The sequence below is a fragment of the Rutilus rutilus genome (genome assembly GCF_951802725.1).
Source record: "Rutilus rutilus genome assembly, chromosome: 11".
Taxonomy (NCBI): Eukaryota; Metazoa; Chordata; class Actinopteri; order Cypriniformes; family Leuciscidae; genus Rutilus; species Rutilus rutilus.
The window spans coordinates 35,554,492-35,577,182 of record NC_140216.1 but is presented as its reverse complement, the minus strand read 5'-3'; the positions used below and the strand labels follow the sequence as shown (position 1 = coordinate 35,577,182).

The 22,691-nt window shown below is 37.6% G+C and overlaps 1 protein-coding gene across 5 annotated transcripts; it reads left to right on the top strand.

The window, feature by feature from the left end:
* The first annotated feature begins 3,784 nt into the window (after positions 1–3,784).
* LOC311299467 (U7 snRNA-associated Sm-like protein LSm10) lies at positions 3,785–22,033 on the top strand. 5 transcript variants are annotated; one of them, XR_014629131.1, is made up of 12 exons: positions 3,785–4,048; positions 4,746–4,775; positions 5,114–5,268; positions 9,619–9,786; positions 10,205–10,285; positions 10,480–10,583; positions 10,762–10,896; positions 11,803–11,872; positions 12,053–12,210; positions 12,474–12,534; positions 15,984–16,141; positions 21,421–22,015. XR_014629131.1 is itself a non-coding variant. In XM_084423040.1 (12 exons), exons 1-11 carry the CDS (start codon positions 3,937–3,939, stop codon positions 16,101–16,103), a joined length of 1,188 nt encoding a protein of 395 aa, XP_084279166.1. In that variant the 5' UTR covers positions 3,785–3,936; the 3' UTR covers positions 16,104–16,141; positions 21,421–22,015. The 5 variants fall into 5 exon arrangements, 4 of the variants coding, with proteins under 4 accessions (XP_084279166.1, XP_084279167.1, XP_084279169.1 ...); XM_084423040.1 differs by having other exon boundaries at positions 10,762–10,890; XM_084423041.1 differs by lacking the exon at positions 5,114–5,268 and having other exon boundaries at positions 3,791–4,048; positions 10,762–10,890.
* Positions 22,034–22,691: the final 658 nt, after the last annotated feature.

Sequence of the window (22,691 nt, the reverse complement as noted above, 5' to 3'; positions counted from 1 at the left end):
GATTCTTCTCCTGTGGACTGAGATTCTTCAGCTGTATGCTCTTCTCCTGTAGACTGAGATTCTTCTCCTGTGGACTGAGATTCTTCAGCTGTATGCTCTTCTCCTGTAGACTGAGATTCTTCTCCTGTGGACTGAGATTCTTCAGCTGTATGCTCCTCTCCTGTGGACTGAGATTCTTCTCCTGTGGACTGAGATTCTTCAGCTGTATGCTCTTCTCCTGTAGACTGAGATTCTTCTCCTGTGGACTGAGATTCTTCAGCTGTATGCTCCTCTCCTGTAGACTGAGATTCTTCTCCTGTGGACTGAGATTCTTCAGCTGTATGCTCTTCTCCTGTAGACTGAGATTCTTCTCCTGTGGACTGAGATTCTTCAGCTGTATGCTCCTCTCCTGTGGACTGAGATTCTTCTGCTGTATGCTCCTCTCCTGTGGACTGAGATTCTTCGGCTGTATGCTCCTCTCCTGTGGACTGAGATTCTTCGGCTGTATGCTCCTCTCCTGTGGACTGAGATTCTTCTCCTGTGGACTGAGATTCTTCTGCTGTATGCTCCTCTCCTGTGGACTGAGATTCTTCAGCTGTATGCTCCTCTCCTGTGGACTGAGATTCTTCAGCTGTATGCTCCTCTCCTGTAGACTGAGATTCTTCAGCTGTATGCTCCTCTCCTGTGGACTGAGATTCTTCGGCTGTATGCTCCTCTCCTGTAGACTGAGATTCTTCAGCTGTATGCTCCTCTCCTGTAGACTGAGATTCTTCGGCTGTATGCTCCTCTCCTGTGGACTGAGATTCTTCAGCTGTATGCTCCTCTCCTGTAGACTGAGATTCTTCGGCTGTATGCTCCTCTCCTGTGGACTGAGATTCTTCAGCTGTATGCTCCTCTCCTGTGGACTGAGATTCTTCGGCTGTATGCTCCTCTCCTGTAGACTGAGATTCTTCTCCTGTGGACTGAGATTCTTCAGCTGTATGCTCCTCTCCTGTGGACTGAGATTCTTCGGCTGTATGCTCCTCTCCTGTAGACTGAGATTCTTCAGCTGTATGCTCCTCTCCTGTAGACTGAGATTCTTCGGCTGTATGCTCCTCTCCTGTAGACTGAGATTCTTCAGCTGTATGCTCCTCTCCTGTGGACTGAGATTCTTCTCCTGTGGACTGAGATTCTTCTGCTGTATGCTCCTCTCCTGTAGACTGAGATTCTTCAGCTGTATGCTCCTCTCCTGTGGACTGAGATTCTTCGGCTGTATGCTCCTCTCCTGTAGACTGAGATTCTTCGGCTGTATGCTCCTCTCCTGTGGACTGAGATTCTTCAGCTGTATGCTCCTCTCCTGTGGACTGAGATTCTTCAGCTGTATGCTCCTCTCCTGTGGACTGAGATTCTTCAGCTGTATGCTCCTCTCCTGTGGACTGAGATTCTTCAGCTGTATGCTCCTCTCCTGTGGACTGAGATTCTTCGGCTGTATGCTCCTCTCCTGTGGACTGAGATTCTTCAGCTGTATGCTCCTCTCCTGTGGACTGAGATTCTTCAGCTGTGTGCTCCTCTCCTGTAGACTGAGATTCTTCAGCTGTATGCTCCTCTCCTGTGGACTGAGATTCTTCGGCTGTATGCTCCTCTCCTGTAGACTGAGATTCTTCGGCTGTATGCTCCTCTCCTGTAGACTGAGATTCTTCGGCTGTATGCTCCTCTCCTGTGGACTGAGATTCTTCAGCTGTATGCTCCTCTCCTGTAGACTGAGATTCTTCAGCTGTATGCTCCTCTCCTGTAGACTGAGATTCTTCTGCTGTATGCTCCTCTCCTGTAGACTGAGATTCTTCTTGTTGAGAAGGATGTTCCTCGTCTGAAGAGGATACTTCTGTTTCTTTTTCTTTCCCATCATTCTCAACAGAATCAGGTAGAGCAACATCTTCATTGCTACTGTCACCTACTATATTTGACCCCTCTCCTAATTTGCCATTAAAATTGATGATTGTTTGGATGACCTTTGGACCAGGGAAGTCCATAGCAATTATACCTACACAGTGTGGTCTGTTGGTGTCCCCCTTAAGATCAAGGAGATAATCATCAACTTGCTTATTCAGTGTTTTTGCAATTTCTAGCGGTTCCTCGTTTTCTCCTTTGGCCCCAGTGTATGTGAGCATCATCTCATGATCACACTTTTCTGAAGCTAACTTGATATTTTGTCTCATTTGTTTTTCTTTTGTATCCATGTCTGCATCCAATTCTGTTATATGAACAGGAAGTCCTAATTGTAATGTTGGACTCTGAATCAAGACTATCTTCCCTCTCACCTGTCCCATTGTTGGAATCTCTTTGTCTCTCCACAGAGGAAATTCATCTTTACTTAAATATGTTGTGACTTGAGCAACAGCACCCTCATCTGGAGTCACTCTAAGCAACAGTGTCTCTTTCTTCTGTTTCACAAGAAATGTCAGCAGAGTTTTCAGAACATAACGAAGGGTCTCTGATTCCTGGACGCTTCCAGTCTTATCATACTTGATGCTGTCGGAAGACACGTGCAATTCAAAAAAGCGTATGCCTGCATCCAGTTGGTTGTGCAGTCCCCATGCTTGAAACATTGGTGTGGATGTTTTCAAGCCTTTGTTGCTTTGGTGTGTTCCAGGGATTGATATAGCTGATAGAAGCTTGTTATTTTCTATTTTCTTCATCCACTTGTGATTGACATACTTGTAACTGAGGGTTTCAGAGATGCTGACATGTTTCATACCCTCACACGTACAGATAGCCACCCTGCAGGTAAAAAAAAAAAATCGATTATAATACGCACAATGTGTCACTTATGTGTTTTACTCACTTTAGATTCAATCAGTCTAAATGTTTTCATGTTTGTCATATGCATATTACTCATCACAGTGGAACTTACACTATAAACACAGAGAGGTACTGAAAGTGTCCCATTATTCTTAGCTTCCTTCAGCAGGAATGTCTGTAAAAAATAAATTATACATTGATATAGATGAAAATAATGATATAGTTATATAAAGATTATAGGCTTGAACATTAGTCTGAATATTTCAAGAGAGCTCACTCGTCACATTATTGAACATTGCTATTGTAAAACAAGTTTCGCCCTTTTGACAGCAAACACCTGTAAAACCCACACTTCAACAGTTCCACATGTTAAAAGTGCAAGAGTTTACCCTGTTAAAAGTAATTTGCATTTAGTCATCATGCCATCCTAACCACATGGAATTCATATTTAGGAATGTGTTACATAATGATTTTCAAACAACAACAAATAATATTTATAGGCTACTTACAAAGTCATGTGTAGAAATAAAGAATGTTTTTAGAATAGGTTTACATTGAATTCGAACCCTGGCATCAGACAGTTCGGTGATGTTTGCCGTCTCTCCTTTTCCCATGTACTTTACATCTTTAACTGATGCAGTTTTATGGCATTTGACTACATTTGCCTAAACGGTCAATGTAAAATGAGCCCTGAAATAGTTTGCATTCATTCTCCATACACAGACGGCGTATGAAAATCATCAAAAACTTTATAACTGACAGATGAATTTAAGAAGAAGAATGAATGAAGCATTTTCCATGAGCAGCTTTTATGATATCTTTAAAATAAGGGCACAGAATTGTTCTATGAGGAAAGTAGATCTGAACTTAAAGGTTACACTTTTACAGTTAGGGCAAGTTGTCACATGTTTTAAGTCTTATACATATATGATTCAGTAAATAAACAATACAGTGGAATATGCATCCATCCACCGCGCGCGTCTGTGAGGTGTGTGTGAGCGCGCGCGCAAGAGCAGCGGGTCAGCGTGGCATTACGTGACGTCATAATGCCCCACTAAAAGCCCTCGTCTTTGATGGGACTGTCTCTGCGGCGTGTTTTAAACCAGAAGAAAATGAACTTGACAAACTGCAGTAATAAGTTCGTGAAAGTGAGCAGCTAATACAATAACTCATTTCAGCATGTCTCAAAGAACTCTTCCTTTGCTCATCATAAACCTCGGCGGAGAAATGATCTACATTCTGGATCAGCGCCTCCGAGCGCAGGATGAAAACGATGATAAAACTCAGAGAGGTAACAAACCAACCAACCAACCAACCAACCCCATAGCCCATGATAACTGCTTATTGCACATCTTCATGTGTAGGCAGTATTTGTATTTTTATGAATGTATTATGAGAAAAAAACAACTAAAGTAGCCTACAGACAATAAAGATGTGTGATTCTTGGTGTAAAACGGGGGGAAATCGTTAAATGCAAATAATAATACAAATATATAAAAAGAAAGCAAATAATAGGGTAAAACTTATTTGACCATCGAAGCCACATCCACAGGTGTTCCACTGATCGCTAATCTTCCTATTCAGTCTATTCAGATGTCAGTCATTCTGCACATTATTGGACTTATGCAATAGTAATAAATAACAATGTTTGTTTTGTACCTTTACACAATAAACCTGTGCCCTGAAGCAAAACCAGTTAAGAACACAATTGAGAAATATTTTTATTCTGACTAGTAAATATAATTAAAGTTTTTATAGAAATATCAGGAATTAGCCCTGTAGTAGGCCTATGTTAACATGCATGATCATGCAATCTCAGCTGGTGTCAAAGGGTAATTTGTGTAACAGACAGATTAATGAACCATGTCTAATCTTCAATTACACGTCCTGTAGAAATGCATGCCATGCGAGCCATGGAGAATTGCATGGACTCGCTCAAATGTAACAGGATTTTCGTCTGAACGCAGTTTCATTTCTTTTTTTTGCAGGTGGTTGGACAGAAGATGACAGGAAAAGAGGTACAACAAGTTTGAAGTTTGTTACAAATATTTGATATGTCGTACATGTGCCATGCAGCGTGATCATGTGTGAAAGAATCTGATGTGGGAAAAAAGGCATATTGAGCACACCATATAATAATATATATAAAAAATTAAAGATTCCCAACCACTGATTCTAAGGTAGGCTAAGTGACATACCAAAATAAGTCATTTAAAAATAAGATCCACTATATATAATCTCTATCATTCATAATCAAAACCATAATTACTACCATAAAAAAAAAAAAAACCGAACAAAAATGATTTTATGATGCAAATTTCAGCAGCTTCTTTTTTTTTTTTTTTTTATGTTGCAGTTATGAATGATATAGTGGGCACTATGTTCAATAAGGCTTTTCTAGAGGAGCTCTTGCGGCCGCAGGATCTGTATTCCCACCGAGCTCTGCGGACAGTTTTGACACGGATAGCGCACACCTCCATTATGCGTCTTAACCCGGCCAGCATGGACAAGGTATGAACTCACCCTCTCCCCACGCAGAAACAAATAAATGTCTCGACTGAACTTAAAATGTCAATTTGCCATGACTTAAAAATATGCCATCATCAACATGTTACTAAATGTGACAAAGTAAAAAAAGCAACTAAAGTCCACATAAACTGAAGTTGCGATAGTCTTTTCTTCTTTATTGTGACGATCACTCACCAGGAAAAGGGGGTCCAACTCGGCACTAACAAGGTGTACCTAATAAAGTGGCCAGTGAGTGTGTATCCGAGTGAAACGGCTTCTCGAACAAGAAAAAATGTAGGGTGGGACTTAATTTTGTCCATGGAGAATTGATTGGAAGTTTGGGGTTTGCTATTGGTCGATCTCATTTGAGTGACAGGTTGCCCGGCCCTTCAGCCAGTAAAATGACATCAGAGAAGAGAAGCAGAGGTGGACAAAGTACACAACTTCCTTACTTGAGTGAAAGTCAGGGCCGTGCACAGACATTTTGAGGGGCACTGGCCTAAACCAAAAAAAGGGGCACTAAGGGGGTGGTTGCTTGTTAACATAAATTATCCAGTTATTACAAAATATACAATTAAAAGAGAAGACTGCTCAAATACATTTTAGACTTTATTGTAGATGTTTTGATAGAACATCACAATTACACATTGCTGATAATAACAAACTATTTGCTGATAACCTCATTTTTTATGATTCACAATTACACATTGGTGATAATAACATAAACTATTTATCGTTTTACATTTTGGTATTTATCTTTTCCTTTTACAGCAAAACCTTTCTATTTGGTACCATGTCCTAAAAGATCTTAAAGGTCCCATTGCATGGATGATTTTATTATTTTAGAATGTTTCCTGGGGTGCCCTTATAATGTTAGTATGTTTTTTAGATCAAAAGTGGTTATAATTTAGAAATAAAAGTCATATTTCCTAGCCTGATTTTAGCCTCTGATTTGAACGCTCTGTTTGAAGGGGCGTGTCTGCTGTGAGACTTCAGTGTAAACGCCCACTGCTGTGATTGGCTGTGAGACTTCAGTGTAAGACTTCAGTGTAAACGTCCACTGCTGTGATTGGCTGTGAGACTTCAGTGTAAACGCCCACTGCTGTGATTGGCTGTGAGACTTCAGTGTAAATGCCCACTGCTGTGATTGGCTGCTGTGAGACTTCAGTGTAAATGCCCACTGCTGTGATTGGCTGCTGTGAGGCTTCAGTGTAAACACCCACTGCTGTGATTGGCTGCTGTGAGACTTCAGTGTAAACGCCCACTGCTGTGATTGGCTGTGAGACTTCAGTGTAAACGCCCACTGCTGTGATTGGCTGTGATACTTCAGTGTAAACACCCACTGTTGTGATTGGCTGTGAGACTTCAGTGTAAACGCCCACTGCTGTGATTGGCTGTGAGACTTCAGTGTAAACGTCCACTGCTGTGATTGGCTGTGAGACTTCAGTGTAAACGCCCACTGCTGTGATTGGCTGTGAGACTTCAGTGTAAATGCCCACTGCTGTGATTGGCTGCTGTGAGACTTCAGTGTAAACGCCCACTGCTGTGATTGGCTGCTGTGAGGCTTCAGTGTAAACACCCACTGCTGTGATTGGCTGCTGTGAGACTTCAGTGTAAACGCCCACTGCTGTGATTGGCTGTGAGACTTCAGTGTAAACGCCCACTGCTGTGATTGGCTGCTGTGAGACTTCAGTGTAAACGCCCACTGCTGTGATTGGCTGACATGCTTGCATATGAAATAGCTAGCATTACATGTGGAACTCTCTCGAATACTTTTACTATTACAGCTATTATACGTTTTTACTATTACAGCTATCAAGATTAACGAATCATGAGAAGTATTTAGATCTATTCCCATCACATAAAAAGTTGCAGTGATGATTGAGCAGATGACAGTCTGTTGATCGCGTGAATGAAGATCTTATCATTGCAACGCAGTTTCTGCACTCTCGCTAATGATTTCACCAATGCAAACATGAGGTAAGTACAGTAAGAGCTTCGTTGAGCAGCCTAACAGTGTCATTGATTTCATAACGAGTTTTGGCAAGTGTCCAGATAAACTTGCGCTGTGTGATTGACAGCTTGGGCGATTGGAAAGGGATTGTTCTTTGATCACTTTCTGTATTAATCACAGTTTAAGTAAGATTATTTTCATTCTACTAAGAGAAACGACGTGAAGTTGATCGTTTAGTCACTGGCTTGATTTACTGATGCATAAACAGTATTGAACGACTTTGAGAGAAAGATTATCTGTCTGAACTTGAACAATTACACATCAGAAATCCACATAACCCACTAGTTCTTGAGGCTTGGATGAAGGAACAAAAAAAATACTTTTGTGTTCATTTGTACATCCAAACACTGAGCAACTGCCATGCTTCGCTCGTTTGCAAGCCATGATGTCTCTCGGGGAAAAAACAATATCGCGCTCACGCAGCTCATTTTCTCATGGGCGGGCCAGCAGAGAAAGGGGAGGTGACCTTTGCCCTTATGACGACATAAGGGGAAGTTTTCTAGATTCGCCCGTCTGAGCTTTCATTTTCTCAAAAATACCCAGGGCTTGGTTTACCCAGTTTACCTTGTCTACAAAGTGAGCCAACAACAGAAAATGTAGTTATTAGTATTAGATCTGATCGAGAGTACAATAATTTGATTAGACAAGCAGCTAATTCTAAGAACGTGGATATGTTGTACAAGTTGTTAACACTAGTAGAAGACGAAGAGCAAAACATTACCGACATAAATACAACAAAAAATTAAAATACCAAATGACTAATTTCGCAGATTCAACCGTCTTGCATAGCCTACCTTTTAATGCGTAAAAGGTATAGCATACCTTCCTATACTGTGAGTGATGCTGCGGAGCGAGCGGGAAAACCTGGAGCGGGTTAGTGGAATCAGCGGAATGCTTTGAGTGGAGTGGAGTGGAGTGGAGCGGAGCGGTGGGGGTGGGGAAGAGGGGCACCTCAGTCGATTAGGGCAGATGGGCAGTGGCTCTAGCCACCGGGCCACCCCCCTGTGCACGGCCCTGGTGAAAGTACAGATACTACTGGTCAAATATTACTCCGTTACAAGTAAAAGTTGTAAAGACCGAGACTTACTTAAGTAAAAGTACAGAAGTACTTGTTTTTAAAAGTACTTAAGTATCAAAAGTAAATGTCAATGCATTGTTTTATTATTGTTGCATTGTTGTGTGTAATACTTACAGTACCTTATGCCTCTGAATCTATGCCTGCCCTCATATCAATATCACATTTATTTCTAGAACACAGTTCCAGTAGTGTGGGATTGAATGTGAGATTGAATAAGTGCACTCAATAAAACGTCCACAATGGTTTTGGACACCCAAATGGCTCTTCCCTCAAAGAGTGCTCTATTTAAAGTTTTTTGGCTTTGAATATGTTAGCCTTACTGTTATCTATAAGCTAGTGTGCACCAAAACAATGACAAAATTCGCATTTAGAAGACCAAAGCCAACGTTGAAAATGAAAATCAGGTTGACATCAGAATCCAACGTCAGATTGACGTCAATCTCCAACGTTGGATAGACGTTGTATTGTGGTTGAAAATGAAAATCGTGTTGACGTCAGACACCAACTTCAGCCGTGTTCTCACGTCAACCACGTGTTTCATTTCCAACCAAAATCATTCCCTGACTGACATTACTACTTTCTACTCAAGGACCTTGACAGAAATGTAGTGGAGTAAAAAGTACGATATTCGTCTTTCAGATGTAGTGAGGTTAAAGTAAAAAGTTTCCAGAAATAATAATACTCAAGTAAAGTACAGATACTCAAAAAGTGTACTTAAGTACAGTACTCAAGTAAATGTACTTTGTTACTGTCCACCTCTGAAGAGAAGAGATGTCACTGCAAGAGGGAGGGAATTAATTTGAAAGAAATAATGGTGCACGGATAAATTATTTATGATAAACGCTGCAATATTCCATCAAAAATTAGAACTGTCCACTTTAATGAATTAAACACAAACAAAAAAACATGCAGTGTTCGACTCCACTGCTTAACTTAAAAAAGTAGACAAAATGCATTATTTTGGCTTTACTTGTGTTCCTGAACACTGTACTTCTGAATATTAAGTAAACCAAAAAAAAAAAAATGTTTTTAGCATTATTTAAATGATCTATGAATCATTAACAGTTTACACTGTTCTGTAACTGTAGAATGGTGTTATTTCTTCTTATTCCAACCCAGAAAAATTACTTAAATGTAGTCAGGCACATTCAATAATATTTCTAAATTGAATAAAACCAAATAATTTGAAGCACATTTTATAGCACAGTTTATATTTAATACTGATGACCTGTTTAAATGTGTGTTGTTGTCTTTATTGTAGCTGTATGATTTGATGACTATGGCCTTTAAGTATCAGATCGTTCTGTGTCCACGTCCACAAGATTTACTGCTCATCACCTTCAACCACACGGACGCCATCAAGGAACTGGTTAAGGATAATCCCAGCCTCGTTAACCAGATCAACGAAGCCCAGCGGCAGCTTATTGAGGTAAATGTGCTCTGCTGTCCGCCGACAACTAGTTTGCTTTGCACTTAGTTTCTAAATGTGGCGTAAACTATGGACGCTTGTTTCTCTGCCGGGAAATACAATAAAATAAAAAAGGCGACTTTTTATCTGACAATTATGATCTTTTGTACGATTATATCTCACAATTCTGAGAGAAAAAAGTCATAATTGGAAGATATAGTCGCAATTACTTTTTTTTTATTCTGTGTTGGAAACCAGCTTCCAGAGTTAACATCTAGTTTCATTATGTAAAAAAATATAGAAATGGATCTCTTTAAAATCTGTTGTTGTTGTGAAGTAATTCTATCTACAATCTATCGCACATCAAGTTGCTTTTCTGTGCCAAGATTATTGTTATTTCTAGAGTGTACTTGGAAATTCAAAAGCACCTCTTTCTAAGGTATACACACCCTTATCCGATGGTGAGTTTCAACTCATCCGACGTACGCTGCTGGTTCTCTTTCAAGATATGCAAATCAGGGTGAGCTATTTACCTATGTGAAAGCTTATTGTTATAAGTGTTTGAAATGGATTGCTGCCAGATCATACAGCTGTATGCAAATCATAAAAAAGTCATGCCATTTTTTGTAAGAGCATTCAAGCGTAGTTATTTTGTCACGTAGTTGTAGTCACGCATACAGATTTAATGAAATTTGTGACATTTGTCATTCACAGATCTCCATTTTCTTGAAAGAAAAAATCCAGAACCCTGACGGGCATTTTGTGATGCAGACCTCAGGGCCGGTGCCTCACGGATTTGAGGTTCCTGGTTTAATCAGGTAAAGCAGGTGAAGGTCAGAGGTCGCAGGCAGGCTCCTTATATTCTTTACTTTAGTTCTTCATCAGTATAGCTTTTGGCTGGAAAACACAGAGGTTTCATGGGAATATGATCACATCCTTACAGTCATACACTCGTTTTGTTCCTTCAGAATTCCAGTAAGCATTCTTGTCATGCAGGTGGTTTAACGCTAAAGGGCGCGAGGTGAGGAGATCAAGGTTCCCCAGTGGAGGAAGCTACACAAGTGCTGTACGCCCGGGCTCCATTGACCTCTCTGGAGACAGGGTCACGCTTCTGGGCACCAACATGTAAATGTGAAAATGAATAATTATGCTTTTTAAAATTTCAATATTAAATATTATTATTTGTAAACGTATGTAAATAATAATATAATAAATATATATAATAAATGTAATTACAATAAAATATAATAAATATATGTTATTATATATTGTAGACATTTAAATACATTTAAAAAATAATTATTTAATAGAGATAATTGTTTAATACTTATTATATTTATTACAAATAAACAGCAATAAGTAATATTTTTCAAATAATCTAATTTATATAAAAAAAGTATGTTTATATACCAAATATATGTGAGTATAATATACAATGTTTTTTATTTTTTATTATATATACACACTACTGTTTTAATGCATACTTATACATACTACGTTTTTTTTTTTTTTTATAAATTAATACTATTATTCAGCAAGGATGCATTAAATTAATCAAAAGTGACCGTGAAGACTTTTACATTGTCACAAAAAAATATATATTTCAAATAAATGTTGTTCTTTTGAACTTTCTATTCATCAAAGAACCCTGGAAAAAAACAAAAAAACAATTAAGCAGCACAACTGTTTTCAACATTGATATTAATAATGATAATAATAAATGTTTCTAAAGCAGCAAATCAGCATATTAAATGATTTCTGAATGAATCATGTGACACGGAAGACTGGAGTAATGATGCTGAAAATTCAGCTTTGCATCACAGGAATAAATAACACTTTAAAATGTATTCAAATAGAAAACAGCTATTTTAAAATGTAATAATATTTCACAATATTACATGTTTACTGTATTTTTGACCAATACACGTTATTTTAAGTGGGTGACACTTCAAATAACCTCTTATGTTTGTGGTTCTATCGTCCTAAAACATATTTCTTAATTCACGCTCATGTGAATCTCTGATGACATCTGCACAGGTACAGCACACCCTCACCTGAAGACATGGATCCATCAAGCACCTCTAACAGCAGAGGGAAACTAAAGCAGGTGCACACCCTCACTGCAGGCATCATGGGACATTCCAACAGACTGCTCATGTTGAGGGGAAAAAGCACAAAACTAAATTAGGCTTATGTTTCATACTAAAGTTATATTAATATGAAGAGTTATCTTTGCAACACAAGGCTCTCTGGATGTCATTGTATTTTTGTGTGAATATCTGGACAGGCAGACACAACCCCCAATCCTCTGGCCACAGAGGAACTCAATCTACTCGCTAAACTGATGGGTGGAATGGAGGTGCAGAAACTCTTGAATGTGGACGCTGGTTTCAGGGTCAACCTGTGGACCTTAGATCAGGAGGAGGAGGAGGAGGAGGAGGGCATGTAAGCATTACTAATCCAGACATAATCCTGCCACGTCCACACACCACCTCAGAGGCATGGTTGATACTTTGTCCTTTATAAATACTGTATATATATATATATGTGTGTGTGTGTGTGGATAAAAGCATTTTCAACATCTAATTCTGTGTTGCAAAGAATAATAAAGGTGAACTGTTGTTTTAAAATATAATTTTACAGAAGGACTGATTAAAAATAACAGGTTAAAATGTTTGTTACTCTAACCTTTTCTCAAACTTTTTCAGTGGAATTTCTGAAGGAACAGAGCACCAGTCATCTAGAGTCATTAACATACAAGTCACACAGGTGATGTGTCATGCACTGCACAAAACGGCTCATGTCCTCGTTTTGCTTTATTTTGTTGCCAAGGGCTGGCAATGATATGCTTCTAGTAAATGAGACTCACGCAACTGACACTTTTCAGTCGCTCTCATGCCACACATCCATTTTCTCATGCGAGGAAAAATCGCGAAGAAGAGGACACTGCGTCACTGACAGACAAGAGAAAGCAGGATACTTTTCATATTAAACAAATATGAACCTGTCAAAATCGGTCAATTTTTTTATTCTGTCAATTCAAACAATAAATACCGTTTTGCCGCTTGTAAATGTGACGTGACAGATCGCCTCAGTTCAAGCGGCACGGCACGTGAACCGACCATCTCTTACTCTTACTACTACTAGAGTTAATAGTAAATAAACACGAATGAACAATAGGTATGTTGAAAGTTACAGTACAACTTACCGAAATGTATATGCCTCAAACACAATATCGATCAATCAGTGTTTTTCACCCGTGGAAATGGTCAATAAAACAGCTGGAGAACATATGTCGCATAACGTTTCATTTAGGCCTACCTCAGGAAAGCCATTTAATGACCATAGCACATTAGCTGGCTAGAAAATATGGCTATAGAGAGGAGTATTTTGCTAAATTTTGCACTAGTGCTAAATTTTCTAAATGTCATAATCTTTTGTTAACAAAAGTATTCGAATTCAATGAGCTCATTGTTTCTGTATTAAATTATTACATTGTGTAAATTAATACATTTTTAGCTAACTGTGACTTTGTATATGTAGCCTACATTTCTGAAATACTTAACTTACAAATACTTATACTTACCTCTGATAACAGATCACTCTAAATTGTAATATGGACTCATGCACTTTCTGTAAAGCTGCTTTGAAAAGAAATGGATTGTGAAAAGCGCTATACGTGAATTGAATTTAATTAAATATCATGTGCAATATAGTAACATATTATATTTTTACTTATATCATTAAAATATTATTACGTTGTTATTATAATAAAAAACGCATTATTTATATTTGAGTTGTTATTTTTAACCTTAATCTTTTAACGTATCTACTGTACCTAATATTTATCTAAATGAATCGATATTGAATCAAGATTGGAATCAAATCACACGGAATTGAAATCAAGCAATAATAAAAACAGTGGCCTACCAGTTGTTGCACCATGTTAAAACATGTTGTCACTAAAATGGAGCTTCTGTTTAGTTACCAAATATTTTGACAATCATAATACACTTATCCATAATTTTCCATAATTCTCACTCCAAGCTAAACTTAAAAGTTGGCAGCCAAACACCAGTTTTGCTCCAGGGTAAGCTTACATTGGAGAGCTTTTTGACATTTGATTTTAATTCCATTCAAATGGAAGTTACAAGGAAGTTAACACCAAAACAAGTAACCACACATTTGCTACTGTTAAAGGGGTCATATAATGCCATTTTTGTACAAGCTAATATGATTCTTTAGGGTCTAAATTAAAAGTTTGTAATATACTTTAATAAAAAATTCTCATTAGTATTGTAAGAAAATACAAATTTTACCTGGTCAAAAACAACTGTTTTCAGCATTAAGTGCATGCGTCTTTAAATGATAATGAGCTTTGCTCACCCCGCCCCTCTGTTCTGTGCGTACACCGTTTTTAATAATAACACAATAACCATAACGCGTTGTTCATTATAAACGTGGGATTATGAATTATATTGAGAACGTCGTACATAGAAAACATGCCGTAATGTACCCTGAGTGTAAACAGCCGCATTCATCGTGAAGCGTGCAGCTAGCGATTTGCAAAGATTAATATAAATATTAATATAAAGGTTAATAAAACATTACACTCACTTCTTCTTCTGGAGGTGCAGCAGGAACACGAATAGTTGGTACCGATCCTTTTTTCAGGAGCAGCTTCTTAGCAAAACCAGCTTTATAACGTTACTGACCCTCGTTTGTAAAGCAGTCTGGTGTGTGAAATGATTCGCGCAAACATGAAAGCATTGACGTTGATCGTGGGGAATATTCCCTTCGAAAACAAACTCAGCCACTGCGTCTTCAGCGGTTCGGATTTAGGAACATCAAAATGACTGCTGTGTTCCTTATTACACCCAAGAACAGGACACCACAATCGCTTAGACCCCATTCTGCTCATAGACAATGCTCCAGCGTATCAACAATGGCCGCGCTGGTCCTCGCGGACTATGATGACAGCTCGCTCACAAGCGAGGGCGGGTCTGTGTTGAAACGCTGCTGTCAATCAACAATCGTGGGAGGGGCGTCGATTTTGTGACGTCATAAAATCGAACGGCTTGATTTGAGATGGGGGAAAACATATAAGAAGATTAAAAAAAAAACACTGGATGGATTTTTATCATTTTATGATGGTTGTGTACAGGCACTGCCAACACACATTTCAGTACAATCAACTTGTAAAAGTGCATGTACCATTATATGACCCCTTTAATTCAGGAATGTTTTATGAGTTTGCAATAATGTTTTAGTAGACAATAACTTTATTCCATTCCATTCCATGTTTATTTATATAGCACATTTAAAAAACCAAGGTTTACAAAGTGCTGAACAAGGGATAACAACATAAAAGCACATATAAAACACATAAATCAACATACAATCACACAGTTCTCATGCTGGGGTAAAAACCTGGGAATACAAGTGAGTTTTAAGACGAGATTTAAAAGATTCGAGGGTTGGGGCCAATTTGACCCGTGGAGGAAGCTCATTCCACAGTTTAGGGGCTGCAGCTGAAAAAGCGCAGCAGGTTTTTAACCTGGTTTTTGGAGCGACCAGCCGAAGTTGATGAATAGACCTAAGTTCCCGTGAGGGGGTATAAACTTGTACGAGGTCTGAGATGCAGCGAGGAGCCAAACCATTTAGTGATTTCAAAACAAACAATAAGATCTTAAAGTGTATTCTAAAATGGATCGGGAGCCAATGCAGCGAGGCCAGGACTGGTGTTACGTGTTCATGCTTGCGAGTTCTGGTTAACAGGCGTGCGGCCGAGTTTTGTACTAACTGTAAGCGTGAAAGAGAGGTTTGGTTTACGCCAATGTAAAGTGCATTACAGTAGTCTAAACGAGTTGAAATAAAAGCATGAATCACATACTCAAAGTGCTTAAGAGATAAGATAAGTGATAGAAACTGGTTTTAACAACGTTATTTATCTGTTTATCAAGTTTAAAACCATTGTCCAAATTATAAGTACATGCCAACATTTTATATTCACCTCATTCAAATTCCACGCTGGGTTTGTTGTAATCTTGAGCCACATCAATACTACTGTAAAGAGACCACATTTTTTGTTTGTTTTTACATTAGTGACACATCTATACGATTATTTTATTATTACTGAACTTCAGTAAATGGCACAATAGAAATTTAAAAAAATATCAGTTCTTACTTATTCCTGAGTTTTTACCTTTGTATTCCAGGATCGGCTGGCCAGTACTGAGCTGGCACGCATAGCAGGAGAATTTGACGAAGAGGGAAGCCAGACAGAGGGACCCGGGAACAAGGGAGACGACTTGCTGGCCATGATGGATGAGCTCTGAAGGGCAGTCGCTGAAGGCCATGAGTCAGGAAGCATGAGGTAGGTCTGATAGGTCACAAAAATAAATGGGAGATTTGAAAATGCCTGGAATAGATACATTCAGAATCATAATTAAGAACAATCTGGAAGCAAAATTGTACTGTTGATGATTTTATTTATGCTTAAATAAAATAGAATAAAATACGTAATGCAATGTGTTTGCAACTTTTTGCAAATGTTTTTAGGCTATATTAAGGGAATTTTTTTTGAAAAATGTCTCCTGAAACTGGCAGATCTGACAAAATCTCTTCTGGGGACGTCTTCAACGGGGAAATTACTCGTCTAAAATGTCAGTTCAGTTGATTGATGTTCGCTTTCTGTTGGACCTCTAATTTACGCCCACAATAACTGATTCATCTGTCAACTATTTTTTTTACAGCAAAACGAAAGTCAATAATTATTAAGTTCGCTGGAACAAAACATGTTTCATTCTGATGACTAAAAAAACTATGGCTTCCTGCTGTTCATCATTCAAATCTCATTGTAACCTGTTTTTCTGGCACTGCCACTGCTTTTTAATTAGTGTTTATGATATGTCCATCACAAAATCTATACAGACATGATTAAAATAACAGAAAAAAACATATAGCTTTTGGGTAAACTAAAGGACACAATAAAACCACACGTGCATAAATTTAGACAACTGTCAAGGATGTAAAAAATGTGATTTAATTGTTGAACTGTGTTCTCAGTATAAGATTTTAGTTCGCAGCAATTTGTCACAGTTTTAAATGTTGTGTTTTAAGTAATTAGCTACTTGTCATAATTGCTGTAGTCAAATGTAGCGAACACAGCAATTAATACAAGTATGTTGTGGGTGCTTTTTAACTTTAGACAGTATTTTAACTTTTAAAAACAAAGCTATTCTCAGCAGATGTCCATTGTGACAACATGCCCCGCCACATCAGTCAATGTGTTAATGAATTGTATTTTTTTCTTGAACAACAGAGAAATCAACCGATTTAACTTTAAGAATTATAGTCCAGTCATTTTATGAAAAAGGTTGAACAAATTGCAACAGAAGCAAACTCAACTGATTTTGTATCCTCAATATATCCTGAATAAGGAAAAAAAAGCCCCGAAGAATCCCATTAGGGGAAAGTTACGAAAAAGACCCAAATATACCCCATTCATACGCCTATTCATTCTTTTTCTAGACAAATGGTGCATAATCTACTTACGTATGTACTAATTTGCATAAATACCACAGCAGATCTAAACATTGGGTATAGCCAGGTGAAAATGTCTTGTTGAATCTTGTTGACACTTAACAGTAAAATACTTAATGTTAAGGTCTGAATGGAACCCATTTAGGCTATATGAGCATTAATACATAGAGGCAGGAAGAAGTACTTTAGAAACCAGCCTTTATTCATTTTTAAGAGATGGGGTTTGGGGCTGGGTCCGTGAGACTGTTTCTGGGGGACGAGTCTGAGGGAAGAACAGGAGACAATGGTAAGGAGAATGCAGAAGACGAAAGGTAGGCAAAATAAAAAGCGAATCCCCAGAAACAGTCCCACGGACCCAGCCCCAAACCCCATCTCTGCAATAATAATTAATAAAGGCTGGTTTAAAGTAGGCCTACTTCTTCCTGCCTCTATGTATTAATGCTCATATAGCCTAAATGGGTTCCATTCAGACCTTAACATTAAGTATTTTACTGTTAAGTGTCAACAAGATTCAACAAGACATTTTCACCTGGCTATACCCAATGTTTAGATCTGTTGTGGTATTTATGCAAATTAGCACAATTAGATTATGCACCGTTTGTCTAATTCAAACAATAAAAAAAAAAACTTGTTATACATTTTTTGTTTGTCTTGATGTAATCAACTCATAATTTTCATGGTGATATCTAAATGTTAAAATGTTTACCCTATTCATGTGAGAAAAGAATGAATAGGCGTATGAATAGGCTATATTTGGGTCTTTTTAGAAACTTTCCCCTGGCTGATGGGATTCTTCGGGGCTTTTTTTCCTTGCTCAGGACATATTGAGGATACAAAATCAGATGAGTTTGCTTCTGTTGCAATTTGTTCAAGGTTGACCCCCATTTTGGCTTAAAATGACTGGACTATAAGACTATAAACCGAGATAAATATTCACTGAAAAAAGTATAATGCGTGACGCTATGATGTCTATCCAAGCAACTCGCTAGAGGGAGCGCGCGAACGATTTCAACCGGTACGTCTTGATGACGTCACTCTCCTCTGCGACGAAGCGCGGAGCTCGAAACCTTTTAGGATGTAAACATGATGTTTTGAGCATGTTAGACAACACAAAGTAAGGTAATCAAACGAATATTTTTACTTCAAGAGACATTTATGAGTGAGCCTGGATTATGTGAGAGTTAAATGATCATAGTAGATATTTCCTCTCTGATCGCATGCTATATCTTTAGTTAAATAACGTTACAGTTGCAGGAAAGTTTAATATTTGTTGACGTCTTTTCATGATTAGCGACTAGGATCGTTTTCAATTTCACTTCAACCTATTCGTGAAATGGTACTTATTTAGATACTTATATTAGTAAGTTATCTGGGTGAATGACAGTTAAAACTTGCAACAACAAAAAAATCTAATTTTAGGACTTTCTATACTTATTAGAGTGTTGTGTATTAAATGCAATGGTATGTACATATTTCAAGAATGTAATTAACCTTTTTTTGGGGGTGAATCAGATCTTTTTCCCCCCATGAAAATGTCATTCCTGGGTAACGTAATGAATTTTTAAATTTCTACCATTGTTGGCATATATACAAATGTACTGATATCCATAATTGGAGCTCAACAAACAATTAGTGCTCGGAAAACTACATTTTAATCACAATTAATATAATAAATTTGGGATTTCGGGCTCATTTTTGGCAGCTGATAACTCAAAATTCAGAACCAAATTTAAAATAAAGCTGGAAAATGTATAAAAATGTTTTCCAATAAAGTAAATTAGACTAGTTTTATCACTAAATCAACAAAAAAACTGAATTGTGTAATCTAACACACAAATATGGGTTAAATGAATTGCCTGTGTGTGAATGAATGAATGACATACTGTTAGACAGAAGGACATTCTGCAATATTTTTCAGGATTACCATAAAAACCATCCTCAGTATCATTTCTCTTTCCAGCACTCAAACTTGAAACAAAGTAAGAGACACTGACAAGTTTTTAATCATTTAAAAATCTGTAAAATTACAGTAAATCTGTAAAATGATAATGCTTCATAAACAATGGCCAAGGGTATAGTCCAACACATTATACAGCTAAAACATTTAGGCTTATTGCAAATGACTCAAGTCAAGTCACCTTAATTTATACAGCGCTTTTAACAATAGAGATTGTTTCAAAGCAGCTTTACAGTTATAATAGGAAATTAAAGTAACAGAGATTGTTTTGGCTTTATAGCAGCTCTAGAATAAAGTTATTGTCCAGCTAAAGTTAGTTTTGATTGATTGATTCACTTCCACTGCAACGATCATTAGTTATTAACGTAGGGGCCGCTAACACGACACCGTTAACCCTTAAGTTCTCTCTGCGCAAACTCTAAAAACGCGAACCTGTGAGAACGCTGACGGCGTGCACATGCGTATTACGTGTTTAGTTTATAGGAGTGTGAACCTATTTCGATTAATATTTCAAGTTTGCTTGTTACTGATACATTATCACTCCACAGAGTCATCACTATAATACCTTGCTCTCTTTTTTCCAAGATACTCAGCCCTAGCTTCTGCATCTGCGTTTATCCTGGCTCTGAACCGTCTCTGCCTCTCTTCATAAGACAGAGGCACCTGGAAGGACAGAATTGACCTTAAAACACCAGAAGCTATACTAAAGCTTTAATAAAATGTTGATAAATATGAATGATTTGACCATTAACATTACAAAATTAAATTCAATGATAATGACCCATGTGACTCATTGAATCATATGAAATCAAGATTCATGACAGCAAAAAACATACAATTATGTAAATAATGTTAATAATATAACTATAATAACTATGCTTATACTACAGGGCCGTTGAATGCTTGAATCTGATTGGTTGACGAACGTTCTAAGGTGTGCATTATTTTCAGGGAAACGCACGGCTGAAGTAGTTCCAGGTCTTGACCGCATTACAGTTCCATATCACTCCGCGTAGTCAACTGTAATAACGGAAAATAGGATACAATTCATAACAAGAAAAAGCATTTAGCTTGATCTGCAATTTTCAATGTCTAGCTTCACAATCGATAGAAACATGCAGTTTAATTTTAATAAAGTGTACAGTCCTATCTATAATCAATAGAAAATTAAACTGAATATAGGCTAAATAAATGGATAGTCCTGCAGCACGGATTTTTATTGCAGATAATATAACAAATAAATAATTATTGATAGGCCTACTTGTTAAAAGGGCTTTGTGTTTCATTTATTTGGCTATAGTCTACTGTCATCTGTCAATAATAAAAAATAAAAAAAAAGAATGAACGAATTAATTAAAACGAATTGAATTAATAAATAAATAATAATATTGACGCACATGCTTTTCTGTCTCATTATTGCAACATCTCTCTCTAATAACTGCATTAATAACTGCATAATGAATGTAATTTGATACTTATGACTGATCATGCCCAAACGCGTGTTCAGCGCGTTCAGTCTGTGACAGCATTAGTCTGCTATCAGTGGGGATCAAATGGGGATCTTATAGTTGCTAGTGAAATTGAAAAGATACTAATCACTACAGAGGAAAAAAAAGATCAACCGTTGTATACATATAAATACTAGTTAAAGTAATAAATGTTAAAACTGGTGGTAAAATATATAGTGATATATTGTAACTGATATATCTGGAAGAAGTGAGACCCATATTGGAAATGTGTAACCTCAAAATGAAAATTCAACAAGATTTTGTGTATATACAAACAACAAAAAGTTAATTAATTTAAATTTCTACAGAAATTGACTATTACTTTTTCATGCTGCATTTTGTCAAATTAGCTTGACAAAGCTAATTAGCAGATTTTAATAAGGTGCTATATGTGGTTTGTCAGAGCATCTCAGAAACCTGTAATTAAAAACATTAAATAGAAATGTTGAGTGTGTGGCTGGAGGTGTAATAATACAAATCGTTCGTTTATTTGGGGCTGCGGTTTCACAGTTCATTGGCAGAGAATCACCAGTGTTTATCTGCTTATACTTGTCATGAACAGTACAAAAGAAGTAAAATACAAAGAAAGTTTTAAAACTGCTAGACAAATGGCATTGTCTGACTGTTAATGATTTCTCTGTGCAGAGGTGAACATGGAAGTGAGCCATTCGATTCGTGAGCGCACCATCGCCGAGAACAGCCTGGTGATTCTCCTGCAGGGTCTGCACGGTCAGGTGACCACCGTTGACCTGCGAGACGAGAGCACGGCCAGGGGACGCATTGTTAACGTGGACGCTTTCATGAACATCCGGCTGGAGAAGGTTCTGTACAGGGACAGACGTGGACGTGTGTCCAGTATGGACGACCTGTTTGTCACTGGCCGAAACGTGCGCTATGTCCACATCCCGGACCACATGAACATCAGAGAGACAATAGAGTCCCAGCTGGCCAAAATACACCGCGTGCGAAACTTTGGAGCAGGTGGTGGACGGAAAGAATACTCGAAGAAAAAATAGTTTATGTGTGAGATTAATGTTTGTCTTGCAAATGTATGGTTTTTGGAACGCGCACTATTATTTGTAATGCAGTCATGAAGCTAAATGTTCTGTGTACACTGTTGCTAGTAAGTAACTGAAAGAGTTCTGTATGCGTTCTCAAGGAACAGTGTGGGAAAAGTGATTTCTGTTTACTTTGTACTGCTCTAGTGGTTTGAAAATTCAATAAACGGATGAATGTGGTGAAATAACCATTGATTGATGAGTTCTTGTTGTGTTTGATTAGACAACGCCTCTCATTACTGTGTTCTTATTCTTAATGCTGATGTTAATATCTCGTTACAAGTACACTTATGATTAAGTTTATGTATGCAAATATTGGTACTTTAAAGCCCAACTCAACACACTGTTTGCAGTGGACTTTTTTTTAATTTGTGGTCAAATATTAGGATTTTAATAAGATAAAAAGTAGAACTAATAGAACTAGTCATTGATTAGACTTGAGAGGAATCATCTAACTTGGCAAGCTATTGGAAAAGTAAACGTACTTATACGCAAAGTTGTGTAAAATGAGCAATCAAATCAATTTGAGCCTTTAGATCAGACTGAAAACAAGGAATGCTTTTGTCTCCTAAGTTTCCTCATTCTTCTGTTTTTGTCTCAGCTTGTGGTCAATGTGGTCAAGAGGTTTTAAATCTTATTTTGGAACAATATTATTTTGCTTCCAGAATGCTTCATACATTTTGCCATCGCGTATGCAGGAATTTTTCGGTGACCACATAATCATCATCTCTGAAATGACTCATAAACCTCATTCCTGTTCGGACACAAGCCACAGTTACAGGAAACCAGGAGTATTCTGGTAAACAAAAACATTACGCAACATAAAAAATTACATGTTGCCCATTGTGACATTTGAAT

Excerpts from the sequence above, each read along its gene's own strand:
- LOC311299467 (XM_084423040.1), top strand. The coding sequence starts at position 3,937 with ATGTCTCAAAGAACTCTTCCTTTGCTCATCATAAACCTCGGCGGAGAA. Across the intron at positions 10,584-10,761 it reads GAGGTTCCTGGTTTAATCAG|GTGGTTTAACGCTAAAGGGC; the intron begins GTAAAGCAGGTG and ends CTTGTCATGCAG. Across the intron at positions 11,873-12,052 it reads GCAGAGGGAAACTAAAGCAG|GCAGACACAACCCCCAATCC; the intron begins GTGCACACCCTC and ends ATATCTGGACAG.